Consider the following 26,801-nt stretch of genomic DNA (forward strand, 5'->3'; position numbering starts at 1 on the left):
TTTGGTACTGATACACGCATGCATGTGTCTCATAAGCAAGTAAGCAAAAGAAATAGGAGATTTTGAAAGCAATGCATACAAAACCAGTGTGTCACAAAATGAGACGCGTTGAAAAGAACCGCTCTGAGGCAAGATGACATGGTTAACAATCCTGTGCAGCTGGGCACGGACTGGACCAAGAGACTTGTGAGTAGGAGTGTTACCTTCTAAGAGAGGGATATTGATGCAGACAATGCTTAGGGCATCAAAATATGAAACATTGAGCGTATCGTCCCACTTACCAGAGGTGTAGACATCAGGGCCTCGGTCCTGGTAATCTAGGGCTTTGCCTAGGTGATATTTGTCAAGAATGATCACTTTGCCTTTAACAAAAGAGGCGATTCTCCCTTCTTTGTAGGACATGTTGCTATAGAACTGTTTTACCAAATCAGGGTAAACTTTCTCTTTGATGGACAGTATGGATGTCCAACCTTGATATGCAAACAATGGTGTAAAGTTCAGGCCTTTCCTACGGAGTTTGTCAAGATTGACAAGCTTCGGGGGACAGAGTTTACGCTCGTAAACATCTTTGCAGAAAAATAAATAGTTCATGAGAGATTGGAAACGGCGACGATCAAAAGACTCATGGGAAAAATCAGCAGAGAAAGATTTGTAGGCAATAGGGTTTGACAGCTTAGGTTCAGACACAGAACGAAGAGGGAGGTCAATGACTGTACTGCGAGTATGGCGATTCTGAGTGTGGGTTGTCTCTTCGTCTTCTTGAAGAGGCCTCTTTCCTCTGGAAGAGCTGGGTTTGGATGAACTCGGTTGAGAGTTGGTTGGAGGAGGAGGTGGAGAAGGACGAGGAGCAACGCCAGGTCGGCGAGCGGTGGTCTTAGTGCGGGCCATGTCAGGAGAAGGGTTTGGTGGTGGAGATGGTGAGGAATGAGTGAGGGAATGAGATGGAGATGAGTGTGTGTGATCAGAACGGTGGGTGCCACTGTGGGAGCCTCTGCGAGCAGCTCTCTTCTTTCGAGCCATATTTATAGAACACTGGTTTGGAGAATATGAAAGAGTGAAGGGAGTAGAGTGAGAGGATGCATGTAGTGGGGAGTTAATATAGGTGTGGGAGAGTGCAAAGGTTGCATCTTGAAAACAGATAAAAATGAAAACTTTAAAGTGGTTTTGGAAAACATTGAAAGTTACAGCTGTAACCTTCGTACGTTTCAGATAAAAACAAACAAGAGAGAATTTGAAAACAAATGTAAATGGAAAAGCAACCTTGAGGTAAAGTCCAAACCAAATAAGCTTTTAAAATAAAACCCAACTCAAACAAATAGTAGCTGCCAAAATTTGAGACCAAAAAAAATGAAGTTAGTTCAGAGGTCCAAAAGAGTAAAAAAAGCCCAAAATATTTTGAAAGCCCACTTTTCATAAAAGTTTGAACAAAATTTGTTTCAAAAAAAATTGAAAGAACCCCACAGTTTTCAATAAAGAGAAAGCCCATAGTTCTGAAAACTGTTTCAGCACACGGTGTCCATCTTTCATCATGGTCAGATTAGAATCCATTAGCTCCATAGTAATTTACTGAAGTTTACTCATCATCTGCCAAAAAAATCTCAACGCGATTTATGAGACAAAACACAAAAGATCTCATTATCAGAAAAAATTAAGAAAACAGAGATGAAGCAAGAATGCCCAATTCAGTTCGCAGCTTACAGAACCTCTCTTCTATCAATGGTTTGGTGAAAATATCTGCTAGCTGACCATCAGAATTAACAAACTGAATATCCAAATTTCCATTTTGCACATGTTCTCTAATAGAATGAAAACGAACTTCAATGTGCTTTGTTCTTGAGTGCAAGACAGGATTTTTGGAAATATTAATAGCACTCATGTTGTCACAAAATAATGGAATATTGGAGACATTCAGTTTATAATCAGCTAGTTGAGTTTTCAGCCATAATAATTGAGAGCAACAAGAAGAGGCTGCAATATACTCAGCTTCGGCTGTTGAAAGAGCCACAGTAGCTTGCTTCTTGCTAGACCAAACAATAAGGGATTTCCCAAGAAAACAACACATGCCGCTTGTGCTTCTTCTATCAATCCTATCCCAGCAAAATCTGCATCACAGAAACCCACTAATTGAAAAGAATCAGTTTTAGGAAACCATAACCCATAATTAGTGGTACCAAGAACATATCTGATGATCCTCTTGACGGCAGAGAGATGTGACTCCTTAGGCCTTGATTGAAACCTAGAACAAACGCCAACACTTTGGATGATATCAGGCCTTGAGGAGGTAAGGTACATTAGGGATCCAATCATCCCTCTGTAACGTGTCTCATCAACATCTCTGCCATGTTCATCCTTATCAAGCTTGATGTTAGGATGCATGGGGGTTCCCATAGACTTAGCACAGTCCAGCCCAAACTTCTTGACAAGTTCCTTTGCATATTTTTCTTGATGGATGAATATGCCTTCTGCAGTTTGCTTGATTTGCAAGCCTAGGAAGAAATTGAGTTCTCCCATCATGCTCATATCAAATTCATTGGTCATAAGATTAGCAAAATCTGCACACAAATCCTCATTAGCAGAACCAAATATAATATCATCAACATAAACTTGCACAAGAATGAAATGATCATGATAATTTCTAATAAATAAAGTGGTGTCAGTGGCTCCTCTTTGAAAGTTATTTTTCAATAAAAAAGAGCTAAGCCTCTCATACCAAGCTCTAGGAGCTTGTCTTAAACCATATAAGGCTTTAGCTAGTTTGAAAATATTATTAGAAAATGTTTTGTTTTCAAACCCAGGTGGTTGAGCCACATAAACCTCTCTATCTATTATGCCATTGAGGAATGCACACTTTACGTCCATTTGGAACAGCTTGAAGCCACAATGAGCAGCGTATGCAAGGAGCAATTTGATGGCTTCCATTCGAGCTACAGGTGCAAAAGATTCATCGAAATCAATCCCTTCCTCTTGATCATATCCTTGAGCGACCAATCGTGCTTTGTTTCGGACTATGGAGCCATCTTCACCCAGCTTGTTTCTGAAAATCCATTTAGTGCCGGTGACTTTCTTTCCATGTGGATTAGGCACCAATGACCAGACCTGATTCTTCTCAAATTGCAACAATTCCTCCTTCATGGCTAGCACCCATGATGGATCAGCAAGAGCTTCTTGGATGTTTTGAGGTTCAATCTTTGATAAAAGAGCAATGTTGTTGGATTCGGCTCTTTTCAAAGATGACCTTGTTGAAATACTTTTGGAGGGATCACCAATTATGAATTTCTCAGGATAATTTTTCAGAAACCTCCATTCTCTTGGTCTTCTTGATTGGTTTGAGGATTCAGGTTCCTCTTGATCAACAATGGCCTCTGCATCAGTATTTTCTGCAGTAACAGGAGATAATTCCAAATTGTCTCCTGCAGAATCAGAATTTTCGTTGCTAGCAGGTGCAACATCATGAGAATCAGAATTATTTTGAGCTGGCTCATCGTTCTTTGGGAATTCAGCTTCAAAACCTGGACTATCATCTATGCAAACACTAGGAACAATGTTAGTTTCACAGAATGTGACATGCATGGTTTCCTCAACAGTTTTGGAGACCTTGTTATAAACTCTATAGGCCTTGCTATTTGTGGAATAACCTAGAAAAATGCCTTCATGTGTTTTAGGATCAAATTTTCCTAAATTTTCTTTGATATTCAAAATGAAACACTTACAGCCAAACACATGAAAATAACTGAGATTTGGAGGATGCCCTTTCCAAAGTTCATATGGTGTTTTCTTTAAAAACTTCCTAATGATAGTTCTATTTAAAACATAGCAAGCTGTATTCACAGCTTCAGCCCACAAGAACTTAGGAATTTCATATTCACATAACATAGCTCTAGCCATTTCTTGTAAACTTCTATTTCTTCTTTCAACAACGCCAGTTTGTTGAGGTGTTCTTGGACAAGAGAAGTTATGTGATATGCCTTGGTCATCACAAAAAGATTCAAAAAATTAATTTTCAAATTCTTTACCATGATCACTTCTAATTGAAACAATTTTTAAGCCCTTTTCATTTTGAACCTTTTTGCTGAATTTTTCAAAAACTGAAAAGGCTTCATGTTTATGAGCAAGAAAGAACACCCAGCCAAATCTAGTATAGTCATCCACAATTACCATGCCATAACTCTTTCCTCCAAGACTTTGAGTCCTAGTTGGTCCAAACAGATCAAGATGTAACAACTCCAATGGTTTCTTAGTAGAGACATCTTCCTTAGGTTTGAAAGAGGTTTTAATTTGCTTTCCCATTTGACAAGCATCACAAGTGATATCTTTATCAAATTTTATATTAGGAAGACCTCTAACTAAGTTTCTCTTTACAAGCTTAGAGATTTGGAACATGCTAGCATGTCCTAACCTCTTATGCCACATCCATTTTTCAGATTCCATTGAAGAGAAACAAGTTACATTTTGAACTTTTAGATCATCTAGAGTGATACCATACACATTTTCACTTCTTTTGGCAACAAATAGAATAGCCCCTGTTTTCTCATTTATGACTCTACAATCAGATTTCCTAAAGGTTACAGCATACCCTAGGTCACACAATTGACTTATGCTCAATAGATTATGCTTTAACCCATCAACTAAGAAGACGCTATCAATGCAAGTTGAAAAATCTTTGCCAACCTTACCAATGGCAATTATTTTACCTTTACCATTATCTCCAAAAGTGACAAATCCTCCATTGTATTTGTTGAGTTTAATGAAGAAAGTATCCCTTCCGGTCATATGCCTTGAACATCCACTATCAAGATACCACATTTCCCTTTTCTTCTTGGATGCAAGGCAAACCTGCATTTTCTTTAGCTAACCTTAGGTATCCAAATCCATTTGGATCCTTTGATGTGAATTCTTCTTGGTTGCCCAAGAGCATTAAAATCATGAACAACTTTATATAACTTACTATCATTACCAAAAGACCTAAGAAAGATGAAACATTGAAGAGGGTCATGACCATTTCTATTGCACTTGTAGCATTGATTTTTGCCCACTAATTTCTGGGGTTTGCTGAATCCTTTTGGTTTGAAAAACTTGGAAGAAGAAGATTCAGATTTTTTAAAGTTTGGTTTGAAAACTGATTTATTTTCCTCTATGAAACCAAGTCCAGATTTTTCAGACCCAAACCTTTGACAAGCAAGCAGTTTGTTCAGATTTTGGGAACCTTGAACAAACTTTGCTAAGTCTTCATTCAAACTTTTTATTTGTTCATTCAGCTTTTTGTTTTCAGAAATCAAATCAGTGGAGGCAATAACTTCATGCTTGAGTTTGAATTTTTCTAATTCAGTTCGCAAGGCAATGTTTTCTTCTTTTAAAAACTTTTTATTATTATTTTCATTTGTCTTGATCTTTTTCAAAAGAAGGTCATTTTCTGTCCTCAAGGCTTCATTTTCTTTCTTACATTTAGCATACTTATCCAAGAGTTTCTTAGAGTTCACAGAAATGTCTTTGATAATGTAGCGCAGTTCATCAATAGATAAGTCAGAGAGATCTACCTCATCTTCATCATCATGATCTACCATCAGGCATAGTTGAGCTTCTTGATCTGAGCTTTCTGAGCTGGTGTCGTTCTCCAAGTCCTCCCATGTTGCCATCATCACCTTCTTCTTGTCTTTCTTGAATTTTTCGCCTTTCTTGAGTTGAGGGCAATCTGACTTGAAGTGACCAGGCTCCTTGCAGTGATGGCATGTGAACTTGACTTGATCTTTCTTGACATCTTTGGATGAAGAGCTTCCTTTGCCTTTATTTTTGTATCTTAGTAGTCTTCTCATTTTTCTAGCAAAGAGCACCATTTCTTCATCTGAGAAACTGTCATCAGATTCTTCTCCTTGGGCTGTCATTCTTGATTTTAGTGCTATACTTTCCTTTTTGTCATCTTTGTCTTGAGACATGTGAGTGGTTTCATAAGCCAGCAGCTTGCCTCTCAGCTCATCATAGGTGATTTTGATCAAATCATTCCTTTCAGAGATGGCTGTGCTTTTCACTTCCCATTTCTTACTAAGACTTCTCAGAATCTTTCTTACCAAGGTTTCTTCGGAGTAGCTTCTTCCCATGGCGTCCAGATTGTTGATGATTATCGAGAACCTTTCGAACATTTGATCGATGCTCTCATCTTCCTTCATACTGAACATTTCATACTCCTTCATCAGCATGTCAATTCTGGTCTCCCTTACTTGCTTAGTGCCTTCATGAGTGAGTCTGAGCTTATCCCAGATTTCTTTCGCTATTTTACACCTTGACACTTTTCTGAATTCTTCAAAGCTGATCGCACAGTGCATCAGATTGATTACCTTAGCATTGAGTTCAACCTTCTTCTTTTCTTCATTTGTCCATTCGTTGTCCTCCTTTGCCACAACTTCTCCATCAGCATTCTGTTTGGTAGGAACGTCGGGGCCATTGAGAATGATCTTCCAGATGTTGTAGTCAATCGACTGCACGAAGATTCTCATTCTCTCTTTCCAGTAAGAGTAGTTGCTGCCATTGAAGTAGGGAGGTCTATTATTGGACTGTCCTTCAGTGAGAGTGAAAGCCACAATGTTGGGATTCATGTTGTTGGCCATGGATCTTTACTCCAAGCTGTGAAGCTTGCCTTCTTGAGACCTAGCTCTGGATACCAATTGATGGTTCTAGTGGAACTTGAGAAGGGGGGGTTGAATCAAGTTAGTTTAAAACTTAAAGTTTCAAACTCTCTGTTGCTGTTGCTCGCGTTGCAGGAGATTATTTAGAATTGTCTCATACGCAGAACATTAAAAGTGCAGAGAAAGGAAGAAAGAGGCCAGCATGTATCCTGGTTCGGATTCTTAGTGCCATGAATCCTACATCCAGTCTCCACCACAAACCATGGTGGAATTTTCACTATAATTCTCAGATTACACACACCAATACTATTGAATTAATTCCTAATCCAACTAGTATCTACCCCTAAGCTTTCTTCACCAAGAGAAGAAGTGGAGAAATAGATCGATGCTGGAAAATGCAAGGAGAAACAACCTTACAAGAATGAAAAATGGTAGATTTATTATGTTGAATTAGCTTCAGATGAAGAAGAAGAAGAATCAAAGGCAAGTAATCAACTCAACAACAACTTGAAGATATAGGAAGAAGTCTTGAGCATAAGGATACAGTATAACCTGAAGATCAAAAGGAAGAGAGATGAAATTGGAGGAAAGAACATCACAGAGTTCAGCTGGGAAGGAGATCAGAAATCAAGAAACAACAAAAGGAATAAGAACCATATTGTTCAGGAAGGAAGCAGCAGACCTAGCGCAGAGCAATAAATAGCAACTACGGCTGAGGAGACGGGCCTAATCATACCCCCACCTCAGCCATGATTATTCTAAGTTGGAACTGTCGCGGTGTGGCGGCGGCTGAAAGAGCTTCCGAATTGAAAAACCTGTGCAGTAAGCACAGGCCCGCCATAGTATACCTTATGGAAACTAGAGCTAAGGAGGAAAAATTAAGAAAATTAGCTAGAAAGCTTCAGTTTAAAAATGTCTTTTGTGTAGAATTCCGGGACTTGTCCGGAAGTTTATGTTTGTTATGAAATGAAAAAGTTAATATTTTTGTCTACTTATGGTGTCAAAGTTTCATTCTTGCAGATATAAAGAGTAATAATGATCTTGATTGGAAGTGTTGTTTCGTTTATGGAAATCCAATTTTCAAGCATAGAAGAAGAATTTGGCAAGTATTAAGTGAGTCAAAGGACATGGTAGATGAGCCGAGTTGTTTCATTGGGGACTTCAACAACATTCTCAATCAAGATGAAAAAGTTGGAAAATACCCGAAGCCGCCAATCCAAATAGAGGAATTCAGAGACTTGGTGAACAAAAAGAACCTCATGGATTTGGAGCTAAAAGGGAGCAAATCACTTGGTTCAGCAACCCAAGAGATGGTGTCGTAACAAGAGAAATGATAGATAGGGCTATAGTTAATTGGAAGTAGAGACAAATGTTTAATCATGCCAGACTCACAGCTCTACCGGCCATTTCATCGGATCACTGCCCTCTTATTCTTGACATGAGGCCGAACAAAAAAATTCCAAGACTTTTCAAATATGAATCCTATTGGGATGATAGAGAAGATTGCAAGGAAGTAATCAAGAAAGGATGAAATGAAGGAAACAGCAATGGAGATGATTGGAAAAATTTGTTAAAAAAAATAAAGAATTACATCAAGGTCCTTAAGGAGTGAAATAGGACTAACTTCAGAAGGGTTGATAAGGATATCGCATGGTGGCAATCCAAGATTCAGTCACATCAAAATTTTCCTCACAACCCACATTAGCAAAGTCTTATCAAGAAGGCAAAGAAAAAAATAAAAAAGCTATGGAGTCAAGAAGAAAAATATTGGGCTCAAAGGGCTAGAATCAAATGGCTCAATTGGGGTGATCGAAATACGACATTCTTTCATGCTTCTACCTTACAAAGGAGGGACAGGAATCAAATTGATAGGCTGCGAAACAATGAAGGAAATTGGGTTCATAAACAAGAAGATATTTTGAGATTAATAGAAGAGTATTACATGAGCCTATTCGCATCAAAAGGAAGCACCAACCTGCAGGATTGTATCAAGAATATCCCTAAGAGAGTGACAGAATTTATGAACAATGATCTCTTGAAGGAAGTAACAGAAGAGGAAATAAAACAAGCAGTCTTTGGTATGGATCGTACAAGAGCACCGGGACCTGATGAATTTAGTGGCCAGTTCTACCAGAAGCACTGGAGTACTATTCAAAAAGATGTTTGTGCAGTGGTTAAAGTTTTCTTTGAAAAGGGCCACATTCCCAAGGAGATAAATGAAACACAAGTTGTTCTTATCCCAAAAATTAAGCAAGCAGAAACGCTTAATCATTTGAGACCCATAAGTTGTTCCAACTATATCTACAAAATCATCTCTAAAGTTACGGTGGCGAGATTTAGAAGCATCATTGACAAGGTCGTTTCTCCCATTCAGAGCGCGTTTGTAAATGAAAGAATGATTCAAGATAACATCATCATCGTTCAAGAAGATTTCCACAGGATCACTAGTACAAGAAAAGACTCCTCACAAGATTTAGCCATCAAGCTGGATATGAACAAAGCTTATGATAGGATGGAATGAACTTTTATTAAAGAAATGCTCAAGGTAATAGGATTCCACCAAAAATGGGTTAAGCTTACCATGGAGTGCATCAAAAGTGTGACATACAGGTTCAAATATAATGGAATTCTATCTAGACAGATAATTCCGCAGAGAGGTCTTAGACAGGAAGATCCTCTTTCACCTTATCTATTTATCATTGCTGCAGAAGTTTTTACTATCCTAATGGATAAAGCGCTTAATAGTAATATGATATCTGGGGTCAAATTAGCCCCGACTGCTCCTATCATTACACATTTACTATTTACTGATGATTGCATCATTTTTTCAGGAGCTAAAGAGGAGGAATTGTATCAGCTAGTCTAAATACTCAATGTGTACACCTCAACTTCTGGTCAGGTGATCAACTTAGAGAAATCTGAAATTACCTTTGGTAATCAAATCCCAATCCAAATCAGAGTCAACATAGAGGAGATCCTCAATATTCCAACTTGGGATAAACCAAAAAAGTACTTAGGGTTACTAGCACAGTGGGAAAGATCAAAAAGCAAGTCCTTAGATTGGATAATGGAAAAGGTGGACGGAAAAATTGAAGGATGGAAAAAGAATCTATTAAATCAAGCCGGGAAGAAAGTGCTCATCAAAACTGTTATTCAAGCGATATCAATGTACGCGATGAGTATATTAAAGTTTCCTAAATCATTCTGCAATAAATTAAGTGCAAAAGTGGCTAAATTATGGTGGAGAGGTCAAAGAAAGGAAAAATGAATACACTGGAGGTCTTGGACTAAGCTTTGCACGAGTAAAAAAGAGGGAGGATTAGGATTCAAGGACTTTCGTCACCAAAACACAGCACAACTGGCAAAGCAAGCATGGAGAATTATTAAAAATCTAGAAGCTGTCTGGGTGAGAATTATGAAAGCCTTATACTTCCCTAACTGTGAGTTTTGGGAAGCTAAAAGTCATCGAAGAGGGTCTTGGATATGGAATAGCATTCTACAGGGTAGAGATTTGTTAAAGAGCAAAGCTAAATGGAACATAGACCAAGGCAAAAGAGTCAAAGTGTGGAAGGATAACTGGATATATGGCTTGAATCAACCACTCGACAAAGAAAACAATGAAGACTTAAGAGTGGAGAATTTGATCTCAAATTCAAAAGAGTGGGACCAAGCAAAAATTAAAAATTTCTTTCCCGCAGTCATAACCAAAAAAATCATCAGAACTCCAATCAGCAGAATAGCAAGACAAGACAATTTGATTTGGCCGTACGGACAAGATGGCAATTACACTGTTAAAACTGGATATCATATAGCAAAAAAAGAAGAAGAGAAAAAATACTCCAAAGACAAGCCCTCAACAAGTACACCTTTAAAGGATCTTTGGCTAGGAATTCGGAATATGAAAACTCCCCAAAAGATAAAGATGTTCCTATAACGGACAATCCACAATATCCTTCCGGAAAAAAGATAACTAACAGTAATCTATGTCCTATTTGTATGCAGGCGGAAAAAACCACCGAACATGCTCTACTTCTATGTGATTGGACAAGAGCGGTATGGTTTGACTCGCAAGCTCAATGCACACCAACAAAGAAAAGTGTAAACTTAGTCGGGATGTGGCTGCAAGAAATGTTTAGAAAGTGCAACCAAGGAGGCAGAATAGGAGCAAATCAAATGTGGAATCGAATTGGTATCACAATGTGGACAATTTGGAAAACAAGAAATGAAAAAGTTTTTCATGACACATAACCTGATCCAAAGTCTATTATCAACCATACAAAAAATCTTGAACTAGAATATTTCAAGACAACAGAGAAGGAAAATAATAGCACCAAAGAATCAAATAAAAGAAGGACGGTACCTATAATTTGGAGAGCCACTCCTCAAAATTGGCTCAAATTGAATATGGATGCAGCCTTTTCCAATGACACAAAATCAGGAAGTGTAGCAGTAGCGATCAGAGATTGCAATGGAATCCTCGTGGGAGGGACAACTTCAAAAATTCAAACAAACTCCAGCATCCTTGCAGAAGCAACTGCCATAAGAGAAGCAATCATTTTAGTAGAAAATCTCAAAATTGAGAATGCAACTATTGAATCCGAATGGTTTCAACTAATTCAAGCAATCAAAGAAGAAAACACATTTTGGAAAGTAGAACCAATAATTCAAGACATTAAAGTTATCCAGAAGAGACTTTCAAACTGTGATTTTTCTTGGATTCCTCGAGAAGAGAACATGCTAGCTCACACCTTGACATTTCTGAAATTGCAAAATCAACTAACTAATCATTGGCCATCTAACCCGCCCAAACAAATTACAGAGATAATTAGGAATGAGAAGTTAGGCTTACCTTCCCATCATCAGTGGCTCCATGTCTGAGACGTATCAGCGATAGGTTTTACAGCGGTCTCTATTGTTGCATCCTGTTCTCTACTCAAGCTCAGAATCAAGTTGTAGCACCCCCGACTTCCTGCGCTAGTTCGTCCACGCACTGGAGTGTGGTGCAGCTCGTCCCGTCCTTTTACTCCTCGAAGTGGACCTATAATTTTATTTGGTCTCTTATTTTAGCGTCAATTGTGTTTTTTTATAGTAATGTGGTTAATTGTGTTTCCTTATAGGAATATGGTTATATGGGAGGGAAAGCAATTCATTCGAATAGGTAGGGAGCTAATATTAGGAATTATGTGTCTTATTCTGGACTTGGAAATTTGTTGGATTTAGTTACCCAACCCGTCAAAAAAAAAAAATTTAAGATATATAAATGTATAATTTATTATATTAAAAAATATAATAGTGAGAACTTAAATATATATTATTTATTTTATTTAAAAAATTTTATTTAGTAGGTTATTTATTTTTTAAATTTTATATATATTAAATATATTTAATATCTTTGATTTTATTTAATTATTTATTTATTTTACTATTTGTTATTTTTTTAATTTTCAGATTTTTTAACAAATTTTAAGTCAAACAATACTTAATATTTAATAAATAGTCTCCAACGGGATAAAGATTAGACTCAGACCAATAAATTTTATTGTAGATCTAACTTATTAAGAGTGAAGTCTGGTTTGTTTCTATTTTATGGTCTTTATATGTATTTGTAGATCAATATTAAAAAAAAATTGTCAAAATCAAATTAATGACTTTATTAAACAAATATCAATAATTTGAATTCTGTTTTATGTATGTAGTAATTTATTGGCTAATAATAAATATTTAAATAAAATTTTGATATATAACAAATTAATTATTGACCTACCAAATTAAAGGATATATACAAAAAATTAGTCACTATTTTATCCAAAATAACGATATATGTGGGTTGGTGTTATTATTATTATTATTATTATTATTATTATTATTATTATTATTTAACTGTATGAGTCAGGGGATTAGCCCATGACAAAAAAAATCTGAACATTGATAAAGCGTATAATTAAAAAAAGAAAATGTAACACAGATTTATAAAGTGAACAATTATTTGATAAAAAAGTGTTATTAGAGGTAGCTAGTAAGATAGCTAATTAAAACTTAGAAATTAAAGTAAGTTAGCTTTATTTTTATAATACTATTTCCGTCACCAGGATCCTCATCATCATCGTCAACAATTTTTATAACTCAAATAAATTTATACTAAAATTTCTATAAATAAAATTTCGGTTCTACTAAAGAATTAATTAGGAGCGAAAAAACTAACTAAAAAACAGGTCTGTTATAAAAAAAAATTATATTCCCTACTATTCTAATTTTTTAAATTATAAAATAAAAAATAAAAAAAAGTTGTCTTAATTATTGACTTATATTGTAATTAATTTTCTAGATTTTTTCATAAAATTTAATTATCATATCTTAATCGACAACAATTTTAATTATAACATTGAATTTAATCAATATATTTTTTCAACGTTAACTTCTCTATCAAATTATCTTCAAATCTTCTAAAATAAAAATCTATCAGTAACAAATTTTAATTTAAAATTTAGGTCAAACCAACAAAAACTTTATTGATAATCAAATAATGGTGATAATACATTAGCTGACCATCATGACTTGGTGAGCCAACCTTTATTGGCTTAATAATAATATCAAAATTTCAATCAAAGTGAACCCAATATAAGGTTTATTAGTGCAATTTGTTACTAAAACAAGGATTTATCAACAAGATTTATTTTAATTTGTACCATTATCAAACTTTCTGATCTCTATACCAACTCATTGAAATTGTGGGTTTTTTTTTTTTTCTTTACCAAACAGAAAATAGACCATCATTGTAAAACTTTGGCGTTTCAATTTAGACAAACACTAAGTTCAACGAACTCAACTCATGCTTTGAAAGAGAGAATGGAAGACATGAACTTGTTCCCTCAATAGTATATAGAAAGTGATTGTTATATATGGTACTTAAAATGTGGTGTTTAAATTGTCAAAAGAGGTTAAAAAATAATATTTAATTTAAAAATATAAAATAAATCATTTTTAAAAATTTAAATTTTATTATAAAAAAGATTAGACAAAAATTAAACACCAATCCATAAATATCCCATAGAATTATTCACCAATGTAAAAGCATCTCGTCCTAAATTATTTGCAAGTTAAGAGAAACACTGATTACAATATTGTGCTAAAAAAACTAGTTGGTGACATTAAAATTAAAATAATAATTAGTTAAAACATATATATATATATATATATATATATATATATATATATATATATATATATATATATATATATAGTTGTATAATTAAGATACTCAACACTGATCACTACATGTAAGGATGATAAGCACACATGTGTATTAATTCAATTGGTATTAAAAAAATTAAATTTAAGATAAATGAATTAATTAATTAATTTTAGCATAATCCAAAACAAATGAGTACAGTTGTGCTTACATTAATAATATATTTTTTAGAAGATAAATTGTAATATTGGATAAATGAATAAAGATTAAAAAATAACAAAATACATGAATAAAGATTAAATGTATCAAATAATTAATTGAATAAATTAGATCTTATTCAAAGATTAAGAATTAGTTTAATGATTGATTAAGAATTATAAAACGCCATGTGATAAGAAACTAAAAATAAATAACAAAATAAAAATCAAATACAACCAAATGGACTAAAAAAGTATAGTTATTTTTGTACAACTATTTTTTCTCATAAAAATTTATGTAAATTTATAGTAATATATATTAATGTATATATTGTCACCCGAATGCCAAAAGGATTTGACTTTCTAATATCTAAGACAATCATGGCACGCAGCACATTATTTTCTGCCGTCAAAAACAAAACATCGCTTTTAATTATCATGTTTTTATTTTACTTTTGTGTTTATGAAATGTTATCGGTTTGTCCAAGCTAAGATTAAGTCATTATTAGCAGCAAGTAGCTTGTGGTGACGACAATCCTATAGAGAAAATAATATAATAATAGTAAATTAATAAATAAATAAGTGAGAGACAATCACTTTTGACTTAATGGAACATGTTGGAATCACTGTACCAAAGGAAAAACAACATATGATGGAATCAATAATGGTATATATGATTATTTTAAGAAAAGATAAATTAAATTAGGAACCTATTAGTCATGTTATCGTTAATCACATTTTAGTTTATTTGTTCCTACCTTATAATGTTTGCTTCTTGTTGACTTCGATAATGATAAGTACATATATAAACTAACGAGGACTGCGCATATATCACGTTGCTAGCAATTCTTCGTCAAATTTTCTTACATACACAACAAATTGCTAATCTTAATTAATATGAACATATCATTAGAAACTTTTATGGACTTTTAAACTTTTTGTATTCATATTTCAAATTCATTGAATTGTAACTAATATAGATCTCTCTTTTAATATTAGCTTTGATTATTCCATGGTAAATTCTATCCAAATTTTTTTAAAATAAAAGATAAATTATTTTTTATGACATATTTATTATTATTATTAGATGAAATAGATTAATTTATCATAGTTAAACTCTTAATTTAACCTAAATTTCGTTAATCTAATTAATTAACTATGGGATAACTTTTCTACAAATTATAAAAATCACTAGAAAAGTTCTATTTTATAACTTTTTTTTCCAAATCATACATCTATTAATTAATTTCAACCACAAAATAAAAATTCTCAAAAAAAATCGAAAAGTCACAATTTAAAATTCTCAAAACACTTTTTTAATAATTCTTTTTTACTTTTTTCATTCTTTCAAATATCTTTTCCATTCCTCTTAACAATGAAACTAGATCTGTTGAAAATATTTTAAAACAATAAATTTTTTTAAATACTTGGCTTTCAATGCAATGAAAACTGAGAGAATTTTAATTTTTTTGTGCTTCTTGAATTTTTATTTATTTATTCTTTTTGTCTTTTGAAATTTTTTTTATTTTATGATTGAAATTTATTAATAAATATATCATTTGAAAAAAATAAAAAATTATAAAATTAAACTTTTTTAATAATTTTTATTATTTATAAAAAAATTACATCATGATTAATTAGTTACATTAACAAAATTTAGGTTAGAATAAAAATTAACCATGATAAGTCAATTTATTTAATTTTATTTAATAATAATAAGATATGTCATAATGAAGAATAACTTACCATTTAATTTATAGAGGATTGAATAAAAAATTGCCTTATTTCATATATATTTGTAGTGAATTTTAAGTTAGAGTTGCCACCTTCTTGAAGCTCTAAATCTCTCACTGACCCACATCTAGAGCTGGAAGTGATGCAAGTCAGATCATAAGTTAGTTCGAGCTCGACTCATTAATAATTTGATAAGTTGAACTCATGATGAGCTGGTGAATCAAGGTTGAGCTTGAATTTGAGCTCATAAATTAAATGAACCGAATTTGAGTTTGGATAAACTCAGCTCATTAGCTCGTGAGCTGACTCAATTATATATATAATATTAAAGTATAGATTAAATGCATATAAAATATGCGTATTAATAATTTAATATATATACATATAAAATAGTAATATATAATTTTACATATATATTAATGTTCTTAATTGTTTAAAATTTTATAGTCATTTTTTATATATAATTTTGATATAGGATATAAATAAAAAATTATAATTAATAGATACACAATATATTAAATTTATTTTTTTAATATTTTTTAATATATATAAGTTATAATTTATTGATGTAGAATTATAAATTATGTTTCTATTATTTGAGCCAACTCATGAGCTCGACTTAACTTGTAAGCTTTCGTTGAACGAAGCTTGAACTATTCTTGATTGTTAATGAGTCGAACCGTGAGTCAAACTTAAACTTAATCTAGCTCGATTCGGCTGATCACTTCCAGTCCTACCCACGCCAATAATAAGGCTGCGTTTGTTTTCGAGAACAGGACAGGACAAGACACTGAGAATAGGACAAGACAAGACACTGATGGACAGAGACACAAAATTTTGTGTTTTTGTATTCTGTTTGGTGATAAACTAAAACAAATTATGAAAATCCAATTTATTCTCATTTTTTTTATTAAAAAAATTTGAGATGAAAAATATAATAATAAAAAATATTATTATGAAAAATTAACAAGAATAATAAAAGAAAAAATAAAAAATAAGTTGTGTCTCTTATTAATGTCTCTGTGTTCTTCCTGTCAGGATGGATACAAAATACACTAATTCAATATCTCTGAATACATTGTTTCTGTTCGTATCTCTTTTGTCAAACATGATCGTATATCTTAATATTTTTGTCTCAGTATTCTGTTTTTTGTAAACAAACACACCCTAATAGTTAGATTTTATAAAGGATGCTGGTTCTTCCAAAATAATGTTAGGTTCGTTACGAGTAGTACAAAAGTCAAATAATTTTATTTCAAGAAAAGATATTGAACCAATTAATTAACTAGCAGTCTAGCATTACGTTGGTTCTTATATATGGACTTTAAAATAAATAATTGTATGCCCAATGATGATGAGATAAATTTGTGTATATAGATTTTGCTTATGTCATATGAAGATAACAGTCAACCTCTTAAAATCTCATAGTTATCTACTGAGAATAATGTAGTTTATTATTGAAAGCAAACTGGAATGCATGGCAACAATATTATATATATACCAATTAAGAAATTATTAAAAGGGCAGTTTCTTATTAAAATTGTACGTATGTCGAGCTGTTTGTTTTGTGTTAAAAAATACCAACTAGTAACAAATACGTCAAGTACGGTATTTGTAAGTAAGTAAGTAATGAACATGGAAAATAGGGGCTTAAAAGGGTTGATTCGATCAACATATATAATAATTAAGTAATGAAGCGTACGTATAATTAACAATATTAGAATAAAATAATGTAAAGTCTGAAATTGAGATAACTCATTACCAAAGTATACGTGATATGATTATTAATTTTTGCGAATAAGTTATTCATATTATTTCATTTCACTCAATAATAACCATATCATCATAATATCATTAATACAAATGATAGAATGTGAAGTTTTTATTTTACAATTCGTTTATTAGATATAATTATATGAGTTTAATTTTGATGCATTGATAATATAAAATATTTTATATAATCATATAATTATATTTATTTTCTAAATAATTACTTATGTGATCAATATAAAAATAATTATTTTTATTGATATAATATTATATAATTAAATATATATATAAAAATATTTTATATTTATATTAATAGTGTATCAAAATTAAATTTATAATTATATTAATTTATGGATGACTATTTTTTATTATTTTATTTTTTTATGAAACAAGAAAATAGAGCAGGCACTATTATTATTAGATTCCACAATACAATATTTAAATATATGAATAATGTTATAGACATAAGTATTCATGTGTATCCACTTATCAACTTAAATTTTTAAGAGAGAAATAGTTTAGTGATATGATATTAATAAAAAAAAGTTTAAACAAAAAATTTAAGCAAATTCAAAAAATTATTATTTAAATAGTGAAAATTCAAATTCAGTTAACTTTATGTAAAATTAATAATTGAGAATTGTTGGATAAAAATTTAGTCATTCAACAGCTTTTAACAGTCAACTTTACGTAAAATTGACTGTGCACCTGAATTTTTATTCTTAAATAAATGTGTTAGATATATAATTATTTATGTGTCTTTTTATATCAGTCTAAATTTTTAAAAAAATAATTTCATAATATATAAATTATATTATTTTAAAAGACAATTTATAATATATTAATTTTAATATATTTTTATGTTTAAATTTCCATTGAAACAGCACTCAGCTCATATATGTAATTTTTTTTTGGAAAAATAAATCTATGAGAAAATTAATAACAATGCACCACATCATAAAAGAAACATGTAAACATATTTGTTATTTTATTTAATTTTGTATATTATCTTTATGTATTAGTACAAATTTTATACAGAAGAAGATACTTATACGGTATACCAACCAGCAAGACGTGATGATTTTGATTTATAGAAATAATTTTACTTCCTTTTAATACATGTCATGATTTATTTCTAATCACGTCTACGTACGGAGAGAAATTTTCCTTAGGCCACAATGCCAAATCAACACATTAATGGAACAAACTTATATCTAAACCTACATTATTTAAGAAAATCTTAAAATCCGATCCAAAGAACTTTCTTTCTATGGGACAAACCAAAATTTGATGGGACTTGTTTTAAAAGAAAGTTTGTTTTTGGATTTATACGCACAGGCTAATAATAATATGGGTGTGTCTGATTAGTCCCGTTATGTTATCAACAAAAATTTTATCAACTTTTACTAACTTTTATTTATAGGGGGTATTTAATGAAAATACTTTTATGGATATATCTAATAAAAATATATTTTTATGATTAAATTTAATAAAAATATCTTTATAAATATATCTTTTAAATGTATTTTTTATACATATATTTAAAATATAATAATTAATTATTATTAATAATAAATTGATAAATAATATATTAGTATTCTATATTTTTTCGTAAATATATTACATATTACTAAAACAAGTAAATAATTTTGGCATCAAATTATAGAATATTGTAAATAATGTTATATGAATTTTTTTGGGGATAATTTTAAAATTAAGTTAAATCTTAGAGACGATTTTATATAAAAATAAAAGTTAGAGATAAATTTTTTTTTAACATATACACCTTAAAAAGTAAAATTATACTTAACCCTTAAACTTAATTATTAAAATCAGTTATTAAAATAAAATATATGTTAGAATATAAAAAATATATTTAAAATGAGTTAAATTATATATATATTTTATTTATTAATTTCTTTTAAAATTAAATAAATACATAATATTACATTACATATAATAAATATATAATTTTAAATATTATATATAAAATTATATATGTTAAATTAAATAAAATAATTTTAAATTATTATTTTTCTAAGAATCACCAGTAAGTTAAAAAATAAAAATAAGAGAAAGTTATAGACAGATGTAAATTAATTAGTAATATTTAGTAGCTAGATAGGTGATTGGATAATGATAATAATGATGATGTATGTACATCTAAATTAAATATGTTATTTTCTTTGTATGCAAATTGTCAACTCTTACTGAGTTAACAATTTAACAAACCTCTCTCTCATGATGATATATATAAATTCATTCATCAACACATAAACCCAACTCTTTCCTCCCCGTACTTCAAATGTGTACCTCCCACCAATTATTCAAACTTGACACACTCAAAAACGAAGAAAAAGAGAAAAAGATTCAGAGAAGAAACGAACACCATCATGAAGCTTGTTTGGTCTCCAGAAACTGCTTCTAAAGCTTACATAGACACTGTTAAATCGGTAACTCCATAAATCTCAATCAAAAACCATCCTTCTCTGTATAAAAAACCTTCTTTCTTTCTTTCTTTCTTTTTTTCTTTTCTTTCTTTGATACTGTTTTCATTTTCCCCCCTTTGATATCATGATTTCGTTCTTATTCTTATCCTCTTTTGAACCAAAATTCGTACAAGACATAATAATAGGCTAAGCATGCATAGTTTATTATAAATTGAAATTCGAATCAGTTGATTTAATTAGGTCAAACAGTAGTTATATAAATAATTTAAAACCATATAATATATAATGGTGAGTAACGAACGTTTTGTGCTTTTCTTTTTCTAATTTCTTTATACTCCTTTTCTTTGTATCGAATCTTTTTATGAAATGATGTTAATTTATTTGTTGCTGTAATAATTTGCAGTGTGAGAAATTGAAGGAATCTGGGGTAGCTGAGCTCCTATCAGCCATGGCGGCCGGTTGGAACGCGAAATTCATCGTGGAATCGTGGTGCCACGGCGGCCCCATAGCCACAAGCGTAGGCCTAGCAGTTGCGGCTCGCAACACCGGTGCAAGGCACGTGTGCATAGTCCCGGACGAAATTTCAAAGCTAAAGTACACACAATCAATGGCGGAGATGGGGGTGGTGCCGCCTCCGGAGGTGGTAATCGCCGGGTCGGCGGAGGCGGCGATAGGTGGACTGGTGGGATTGGACTTTCTGGTGGTGGATTGCAAGCAAAGGGACTTTGCTAGGGTTCTTAGGGTTGCTAGGGTTAGCAATAGAGGTGCAGTTTTGGCATGCAAGAATGCATGGCAAATGAGTAATAATTGGAACAATCTTTCACGGTTTAGATGGAACGTTGTTCTTGAAAAGGGGACACGTGTCGTTAGATCCGTGTTCTTGCCTGTTGGCAAGGGTTTGGATATTGCTTACATAGGCAGCAAAAGTGGTGGTGCTGGTGCTGGCGGCGGCAGCAGCAGCAGCCGCGACGGCGGTGCATCAAGTGGTAGAAAGGGTCCTAGCCGATGGATCAGGCACATAGATCAACAATCAGGGGAGGAACACCTTTTCAGAGAGTGATTATTATTATTATTAAACTATTGATCATGGATATATGTATGTTAACAAGGTTGGAAACAAATAAATAAATTTGTAAATTAAACATATATCATCATATATTATATGAACTATGCAGTAGTATTTTTGATGAATTACAATTAGAGGATCAAGTTTCTGACTGGGTTTGGTGGTGCCAATTCAGATGGTGGCTAGTTTTGTAGAAAGGGATGTAAATTATACAAGTATTTCTTTTTTTTGGAGAGTTTTGGTTAATTGGTTTTGCACTTTTGTTTAGTTTAATGCATGTAATCATCATCCTGCAGTGATGTATATATATATATACAGTTGTTTTTTCTTTCGGATTATTGTAATATTTCAGAAGCTTGACTTTGTTGAAATAGTATGTTTTTACTTTAGTGTTTGTATTGACAAATTGATATATTCAGCATATTTGCGGTCTATTATTTCTTAATTGAAGGGTTATGGTGGCGATGGCTAATAATAACTAATGAAATGATCCAGTGTCACACTCGTGGATTATGTGCTCTAATAACACCCAAAAAAATAAACTATTTCATTTTATGACCAAGTCCTTCTTGGGTTTTTTTTATTAATAATAAACAAGAGGGTGTTTTAAAAATTATTTCACCACTACCCTATTTATTTATATATATTTTGAATATAATTTATTTCCTACTATTGAGTTTGTGAATAAGAAAAAAAATACCATGTTTTTATATAATTTGTGTGCTGAGATTTTAAACTCTTACATTTTTGTACCCAATACTAAATTTATTATCATTTTCAAAATTTAATATAATTTTTTATTAGATTTATATATTTACTCTGTTTATTCTGTTGCATTAGATTTTAAGTAGAAATCTCAATTCAAATCACCTTGAGGAGGAACATTTGGACGAAAAATTTATATGCATCAAGATTTGTGTATATCTTATGTATGTGTATTAAAATGATGGATAAAAAGTTAAAAAAAATCGGAAAAAATTCTGTGTACAAGCGATTAGGGCTTGTAAGTATTACAAGCCAATTAAACTCTAATCCCCAAAATTCGCTGCAAGTGCTACGTTCCTTACACGCGCTACATCCCTTCTTCTTCTCCTTCTTTTTCGATCGTTCTTTTCTCCTCCTTTCTCATTGGTTTGTTCTTCGTCGTTGACGTTAGTTCCTTCACATACTGTTACGGCACGTTTTCATTGCACCTTCTTCTTCTTCTTGCTGCACGTTCTTCTTCCTCTTCATCTTCTTCTTTTTCTTTTCTTTTGTTTCTTGCATTCTCTTTCTCCTTCTTCATTTACGTGCTTTTCTCTCTGTTTTCTTTTTTCGTTATTCTCGATTTCTATTATTTTTTGACATCAAGCTCTGAAATCGTTTTTGAAGAAGAAAAAGTAGCAGAAGATGAGGAGGAGAAAGAGAAAGAGTTCTGAATTATGCATGATTTTGGGTGTATTTCTTAAATCCTTTGGGTGTATTTTCTGTAATCTTTTGGGTGTATTTCTATAATCGTTTGGGTGAATTCCTGTAACCGTTTGGGTATATTTCTGTAATCTCTTGGGTGTATTTTATGTAATCGTTTGGGTGTATTTTTGTAATCTCTTGGGTGTATTTTATGTAATCGTTTGGGTGTATTTCTGTAATGCTTGCCATTTTTTCTGAAATGAAAAATACACCCATAAATATCAGTAAGATACACCCATAGATATGAATCAGATATACCCATAGATATCAGTCTGATATCACTCAAATACACCCAAATGATTACAAAAATGCACCCAAAGGATTACAGAAAATACACCCAAACGGTTACAAGAATTCACCCAAACGATTATAGGAATACACCCAAAGGGTTACAGAAAATACACCCAAAGGATTTAAAAAAATACACCCAAAATTCGTTGAAGTACATCTTATGCATAATTCAGAACTCTTTCTCTTTCTCCTCTTCATCTTCTGCTGCTTTTTCTTCTTCAAAAACGATTTTACCATGAAAAATCGAAAAAAAAGAGAAAACAGAGAGAAAAGACGTAAATGAAGAAGAAGAAGAAGAAGAGGAAAACGAGGAAGAAGAACGTGCAGAAACGAAAGAAAAGGAGAAGAAGAAGAGTAAGAGGAAGAAGAACGTGCAGCAAGAAGAAGAAGAAGAATTTCAGAAACCATGAAAATCGAAAAAAAAACGAAGAAGAGGAAGAGGAAGAGGAAGAGGAAGAAAAAGAGGAAAAAGAAGAAGACGAAAACGAAGACGAAGAAGAAGAAGAAAACGAAGAGGAACCGTTTGAGTGGGGCGCGTGTAGTTACGCTCCATTCAAAATGAGTTAATGCGCGTGTTAATGAAGTTTGAGCTGATAACTTGTAAAACTTGTACGGCCTTTTTACTTGTATGTGTAGCAGGCCCAACAAAATCTTATATATAATAGAAAAAACTTACACGAGTGATATACTAAAGAATAATACAAATATAATTTCTCTGACATTATAACATAAAACAACAATAATAAAACTATGCAACCCTTATTTTGTCCTACATTAATATAGAACATTATCATTTTTTTTAAGAATTGATTCTCCTCCCCCTCCCCTGGGCCAAAAAAAAAAAATCATTAGTCCTTGAAATCTGTTAGAGGACAAAGCAACTACTAATATAATAATTGCAAAAATAGTGGATTTATTAGTTCAGAAGAAGTACATTAAAATTATTCAACAATAAGATTCTATTGATCAGAGTTCTGCAGAGTATACCTTATAGTTTTGACTTGATGGATTAAGGGTCGCCATCTTCAATTAATAAACTTAGGTGTAGCATGATTCTTTATACAAGTTGAAAACATTGGGTTTCTTAATATACTTCCAAATAGGGATTAATTAATAATATTTAAGCAGCTTCCAGGAAGCAACATTAGCAATAACATTATGATGAGATTCTAAAGTTAAAAAATAAAAATAAAGCTTCTCCTGAAAATCCGCAAACCAGATGTTAATGAAAATTGAATTAAAGGGTATAATAGTAAATTGATAAAAGTAAGGAAAAAAAATTGGATAGAGCTAAGGAAGCTTCATTTTTCTTATAAAAGACAGAAAATATATCACAATTTCTAATGGATAATTTATTTATATAATAAACACTTGAATTTTTTTTTTCTTTTGTAACATTATTCATGACTTTTTTGGCCTGTGACATAAAAATTAACAAGCCAAATAATTACATATCTACTTACACTCGATCTAATACAAATAAGATGCAATTTAAGAGCAAGAAGCTCTTTTTCTACTTTACAATTCTAAATCAACTAATCATAAATATTAAAAGACACAAACTTATTTAAAGAAAAAAAAAATACAAATACAAAGATGAGAAAATATGTGGACAGATTTTCACTCTATCTCTACTCATTTAGCATCTTTGCATTATGTGTTAAGATTGAATCCTCAAACTTCAATCTGTAATTTTCTGTTAGGAGAGGTAACTCTAAAAATATGTTCCTCCCCAGTGCACTTATCAACTTGAACAATCCAATGGCTCTTCCTTCTTTGTTCAACCTTCTCATCATGACTCTTAACTATACTATTTGAATCTACTTTTGTAACAAGCAACCCTTCTCCAATAGGCAAAAAAGAACCCTTCATTTGTCTCCATTTTGAAGCTCTATGCCTCACATTGTATCCAACAACAATTGCACCATCTTTCTTTGCCCCTTTGAATGCAGCCATAAAAGCTTCTCTTGCATTTGTGATGTCACAATCTATAAGCACAAAATCAGAGCCTTTGTATTCACCTAACAAAAGGGTTCTTGCATCTCCCACAACAAACTCAACAGAGTCTCCATAAACTCCTAGAGCTTTTCTTGATCCCTGTTGCTCATTCGAGCCGGGACAAATGCACACCACTCGGCCGCCTGTTTGATGGGCGGCCGCAGCCAGTGCTAGCGTGGTGGAGCCGGCCGTGCCGGCGCAAACTGCCACCATGAATGTTGCATTCTTCCCTGCTGCCAATGCAGATATGAACTCAGATACATCAGGTTCTTTGCCCCTTTTGGCCTACACAATGAAACATGTTAGCATTAGAATCAATTTAGATAAGTTAGTATCGTTTGTATTTATATAGCATATCTGTATATTAATTGTAAGATTTTATACTTTTATTACTTTGATTCTTCTAGTACTTATATATATCCCTTATATATTGTACTTTTCATCAGCCTGAATAATACACAAAACACTTTCTTCGACTTAGTCTCTTGTTTCTAACAAAAACAAAATAAATATATATAAGACTTAATCCAATGATTAACTTAAGGCTAATAGCCCAGGTAATGAAATTTTGAAATATGATTGGCATAATATAAATGCTATTTTGCTTACCATTTTGAGTGCTTGAAGATAAGCTCTCTTGGCATTTTCAGCTGACCAGCCAGACATTATGCTTGTTGATATGTTTTCAGTGAAATCACAGATTTGGTTTGAGATTTGAAACAATATATCTTTGATGAGAAAATTAAACAACTGGTTCAAGTTCTTGAGCCATTAGCATTATTATATATATACACACAAATAAGTGTGTTGAAAAAAACCATAGCTTATGTTTGGCTCCACGTTATCTTAAATTAAAATTAGATTATTGAGATTGGAAGCAACTGAGGGAGGCTGCAAGTGTTAGATTCTCTGAATCTTACCGTCCAAAATGGCACAAATTATGTTGAAAGTCCCGCTAGGAACTAAATAATTATATAGTACATAATTACATATGAATATTTAATTATATGGTATATTTTGTCCCCAATGCACTAACACATAGGTACACTGAAAGGGCATGCAAATGTTATGGGCATGGAATTTAATTTCCATTTTTTGGCTAACTACTCTGTATGGTTGTAGTGTCTTTTTTCTTATCTACTCTTCTATGGCTCTATCCTTAACTTATAATTTGACACATCAACAATTTGAAAATGTCGAGAAAATTGAAAATTGTGGTAGGTGTCATTGTTTTTCCAGGTGTCACGTATTGAATAGATGGCATGTATGTGAAGAAACGAGAAAATAACGAATATAGAGGGATTTTTCATTTTTATTCCAAATAAATAGTATAGGTTATGCTTGTTCTAAATTTTTCCTATACTAGACTGCAATTTTGTAACCGTTGCATTATTGGATTAAATTTTTAATTGATCAACTACTTTGAGTAATGGCATAGTGGATGCAAGTTTATGAATTGATAGCTTAACATCTGTATCTTTTACCAAGGTTCTAAAAACTGAACTAGATAGTAGTTAAATTGAAAAAAAATTAAAATTTAAAAATTCAATAAAAAAATTAACTGAAATTAAATCAAATATAATAAAATATATTTTAATATATATTTTTTTAAAAAAATAATTTTTATATTCAATTATTTTAAATTAATTAACCATTAAAAATATACTAATTTAACTAATTATTAATTAATTTTTGTTACTAATTTTTCTGATTTTTTAACTAATTCTTGTCAATCTTTATTTGAACTAAATCAGCTTGATAACCAATTTTTAATTAACCAATTGAACCGTTTGATTCAATCCGGATCTCATAACCATGATCTTTGCTCTCATTTAAAGTGTTTAATTTGAACAACTTTAAAGTCGTTAGTTTCTTTAATATGAGTAAAAGATAGTATGATTCATATTTAATGTAAGATTATAGGGGTATTGTGACTAGGATAGGATAAGAATGAATGTTTATTTATGGGTAACCCATTTTCTATGTTGAGAGGAATAAGTCTTTAGAATGAATCACAATAAATGTAGTTTGAAAAGCAAA

At 31.8% G+C, this 26,801-nt stretch overlaps 3 protein-coding genes across 3 annotated transcripts; 1 reads left to right on the forward strand and 2 right to left on the reverse strand.

Annotated features, from left to right (window-relative positions):
• Nucleotides 1–1,648: 1,648 nt before the first annotated feature.
• On the reverse strand, nucleotides 1,649–11,692 carry LOC140177399 (uncharacterized). Its single transcript, XM_072210493.1, has 7 exons — nucleotides 11,467–11,692; nucleotides 11,311–11,375; nucleotides 4,946–11,151; nucleotides 4,156–4,574; nucleotides 2,736–3,705; nucleotides 2,150–2,603; nucleotides 1,649–2,021 (listed from the first exon to the last, which is right to left on the reverse strand). The coding sequence occupies exons 3-7, from the start codon at nucleotides 6,597–6,599 to the stop codon at nucleotides 1,649–1,651; spliced, it is 3,870 nt and encodes a 1,289-aa protein (XP_072066594.1). The 5' UTR covers nucleotides 6,600–11,151; nucleotides 11,311–11,375; nucleotides 11,467–11,692.
• Nucleotides 11,693–19,773: 8,081 nt separating this feature from the next.
• LOC112720239 (uncharacterized) lies at nucleotides 19,774–21,369 on the forward strand. Its single transcript, XM_025771106.2, has 2 exons — nucleotides 19,774–19,960; nucleotides 20,361–21,369. The coding sequence occupies exons 1-2, from the start codon at nucleotides 19,901–19,903 to the stop codon at nucleotides 21,015–21,017; spliced, it is 717 nt and encodes a 238-aa protein (XP_025626891.1). The 5' UTR covers nucleotides 19,774–19,900; the 3' UTR covers nucleotides 21,018–21,369.
• Nucleotides 21,370–24,092: 2,723 nt separating this feature from the next.
• LOC112720244 (uncharacterized) lies at nucleotides 24,093–25,527 on the reverse strand. The gene is made up of 2 exons (XM_025771116.3): nucleotides 25,371–25,527; nucleotides 24,093–25,046 (listed from the first exon to the last, which is right to left on the reverse strand). The coding sequence occupies exons 1-2, from the start codon at nucleotides 25,425–25,427 to the stop codon at nucleotides 24,438–24,440; spliced, it is 666 nt and encodes a 221-aa protein (XP_025626901.1). The 5' UTR covers nucleotides 25,428–25,527; the 3' UTR covers nucleotides 24,093–24,437.
• Between the last annotated feature and the right edge of the window lie 1,274 nt (nucleotides 25,528–26,801).

The sequence above is a fragment of the Arachis hypogaea genome, chromosome 2, assembly GCF_003086295.3.
Source record: "Arachis hypogaea cultivar Tifrunner chromosome 2, arahy.Tifrunner.gnm2.J5K5, whole genome shotgun sequence".
Taxonomy (NCBI): Eukaryota; Viridiplantae; Streptophyta; class Magnoliopsida; order Fabales; family Fabaceae; genus Arachis; species Arachis hypogaea.

Bases quoted from the DNA above. Each gene is read 5' to 3' on its own strand.
- LOC140177399 (XM_072210493.1), bottom strand. From the start codon at position 6,599: ATGGCCAACAACATGAATCCCAACATTGTGGCTTTCACTCTCACTGAA. The intron at 3,706-4,155 runs GTAATTGTGGAT...TTTGGCTGTAAG, and splicing joins GAGGAAAGAGTTATGGCATG to TGTTTCATTTTGAATATCAA. The intron at 2,604-2,735 runs GTTTAAGACAAG...TTCTTGTGCAAG, and splicing joins ACTAGCTAAAGCCTTATATG to TTTATGTTGATGATATTATA.
- LOC112720239 (XM_025771106.2), top strand. From the start codon at position 19,901: ATGAAGCTTGTTTGGTCTCCAGAAACTGCTTCTAAAGCTTACATAGAC. The intron at 19,961-20,360 runs GTAACTCCATAA...AATAATTTGCAG, and splicing joins ACATAGACACTGTTAAATCG to TGTGAGAAATTGAAGGAATC.
- LOC112720244 (XM_025771116.3), bottom strand. From the start codon at position 25,427: ATGTCTGGCTGGTCAGCTGAAAATGCCAAGAGAGCTTATCTTCAAGCA. The intron at 25,047-25,370 runs GTAAGCAAAATA...TTCATTGTGTAG, and splicing joins ATCTTCAAGCACTCAAAATG to GCCAAAAGGGGCAAAGAACC.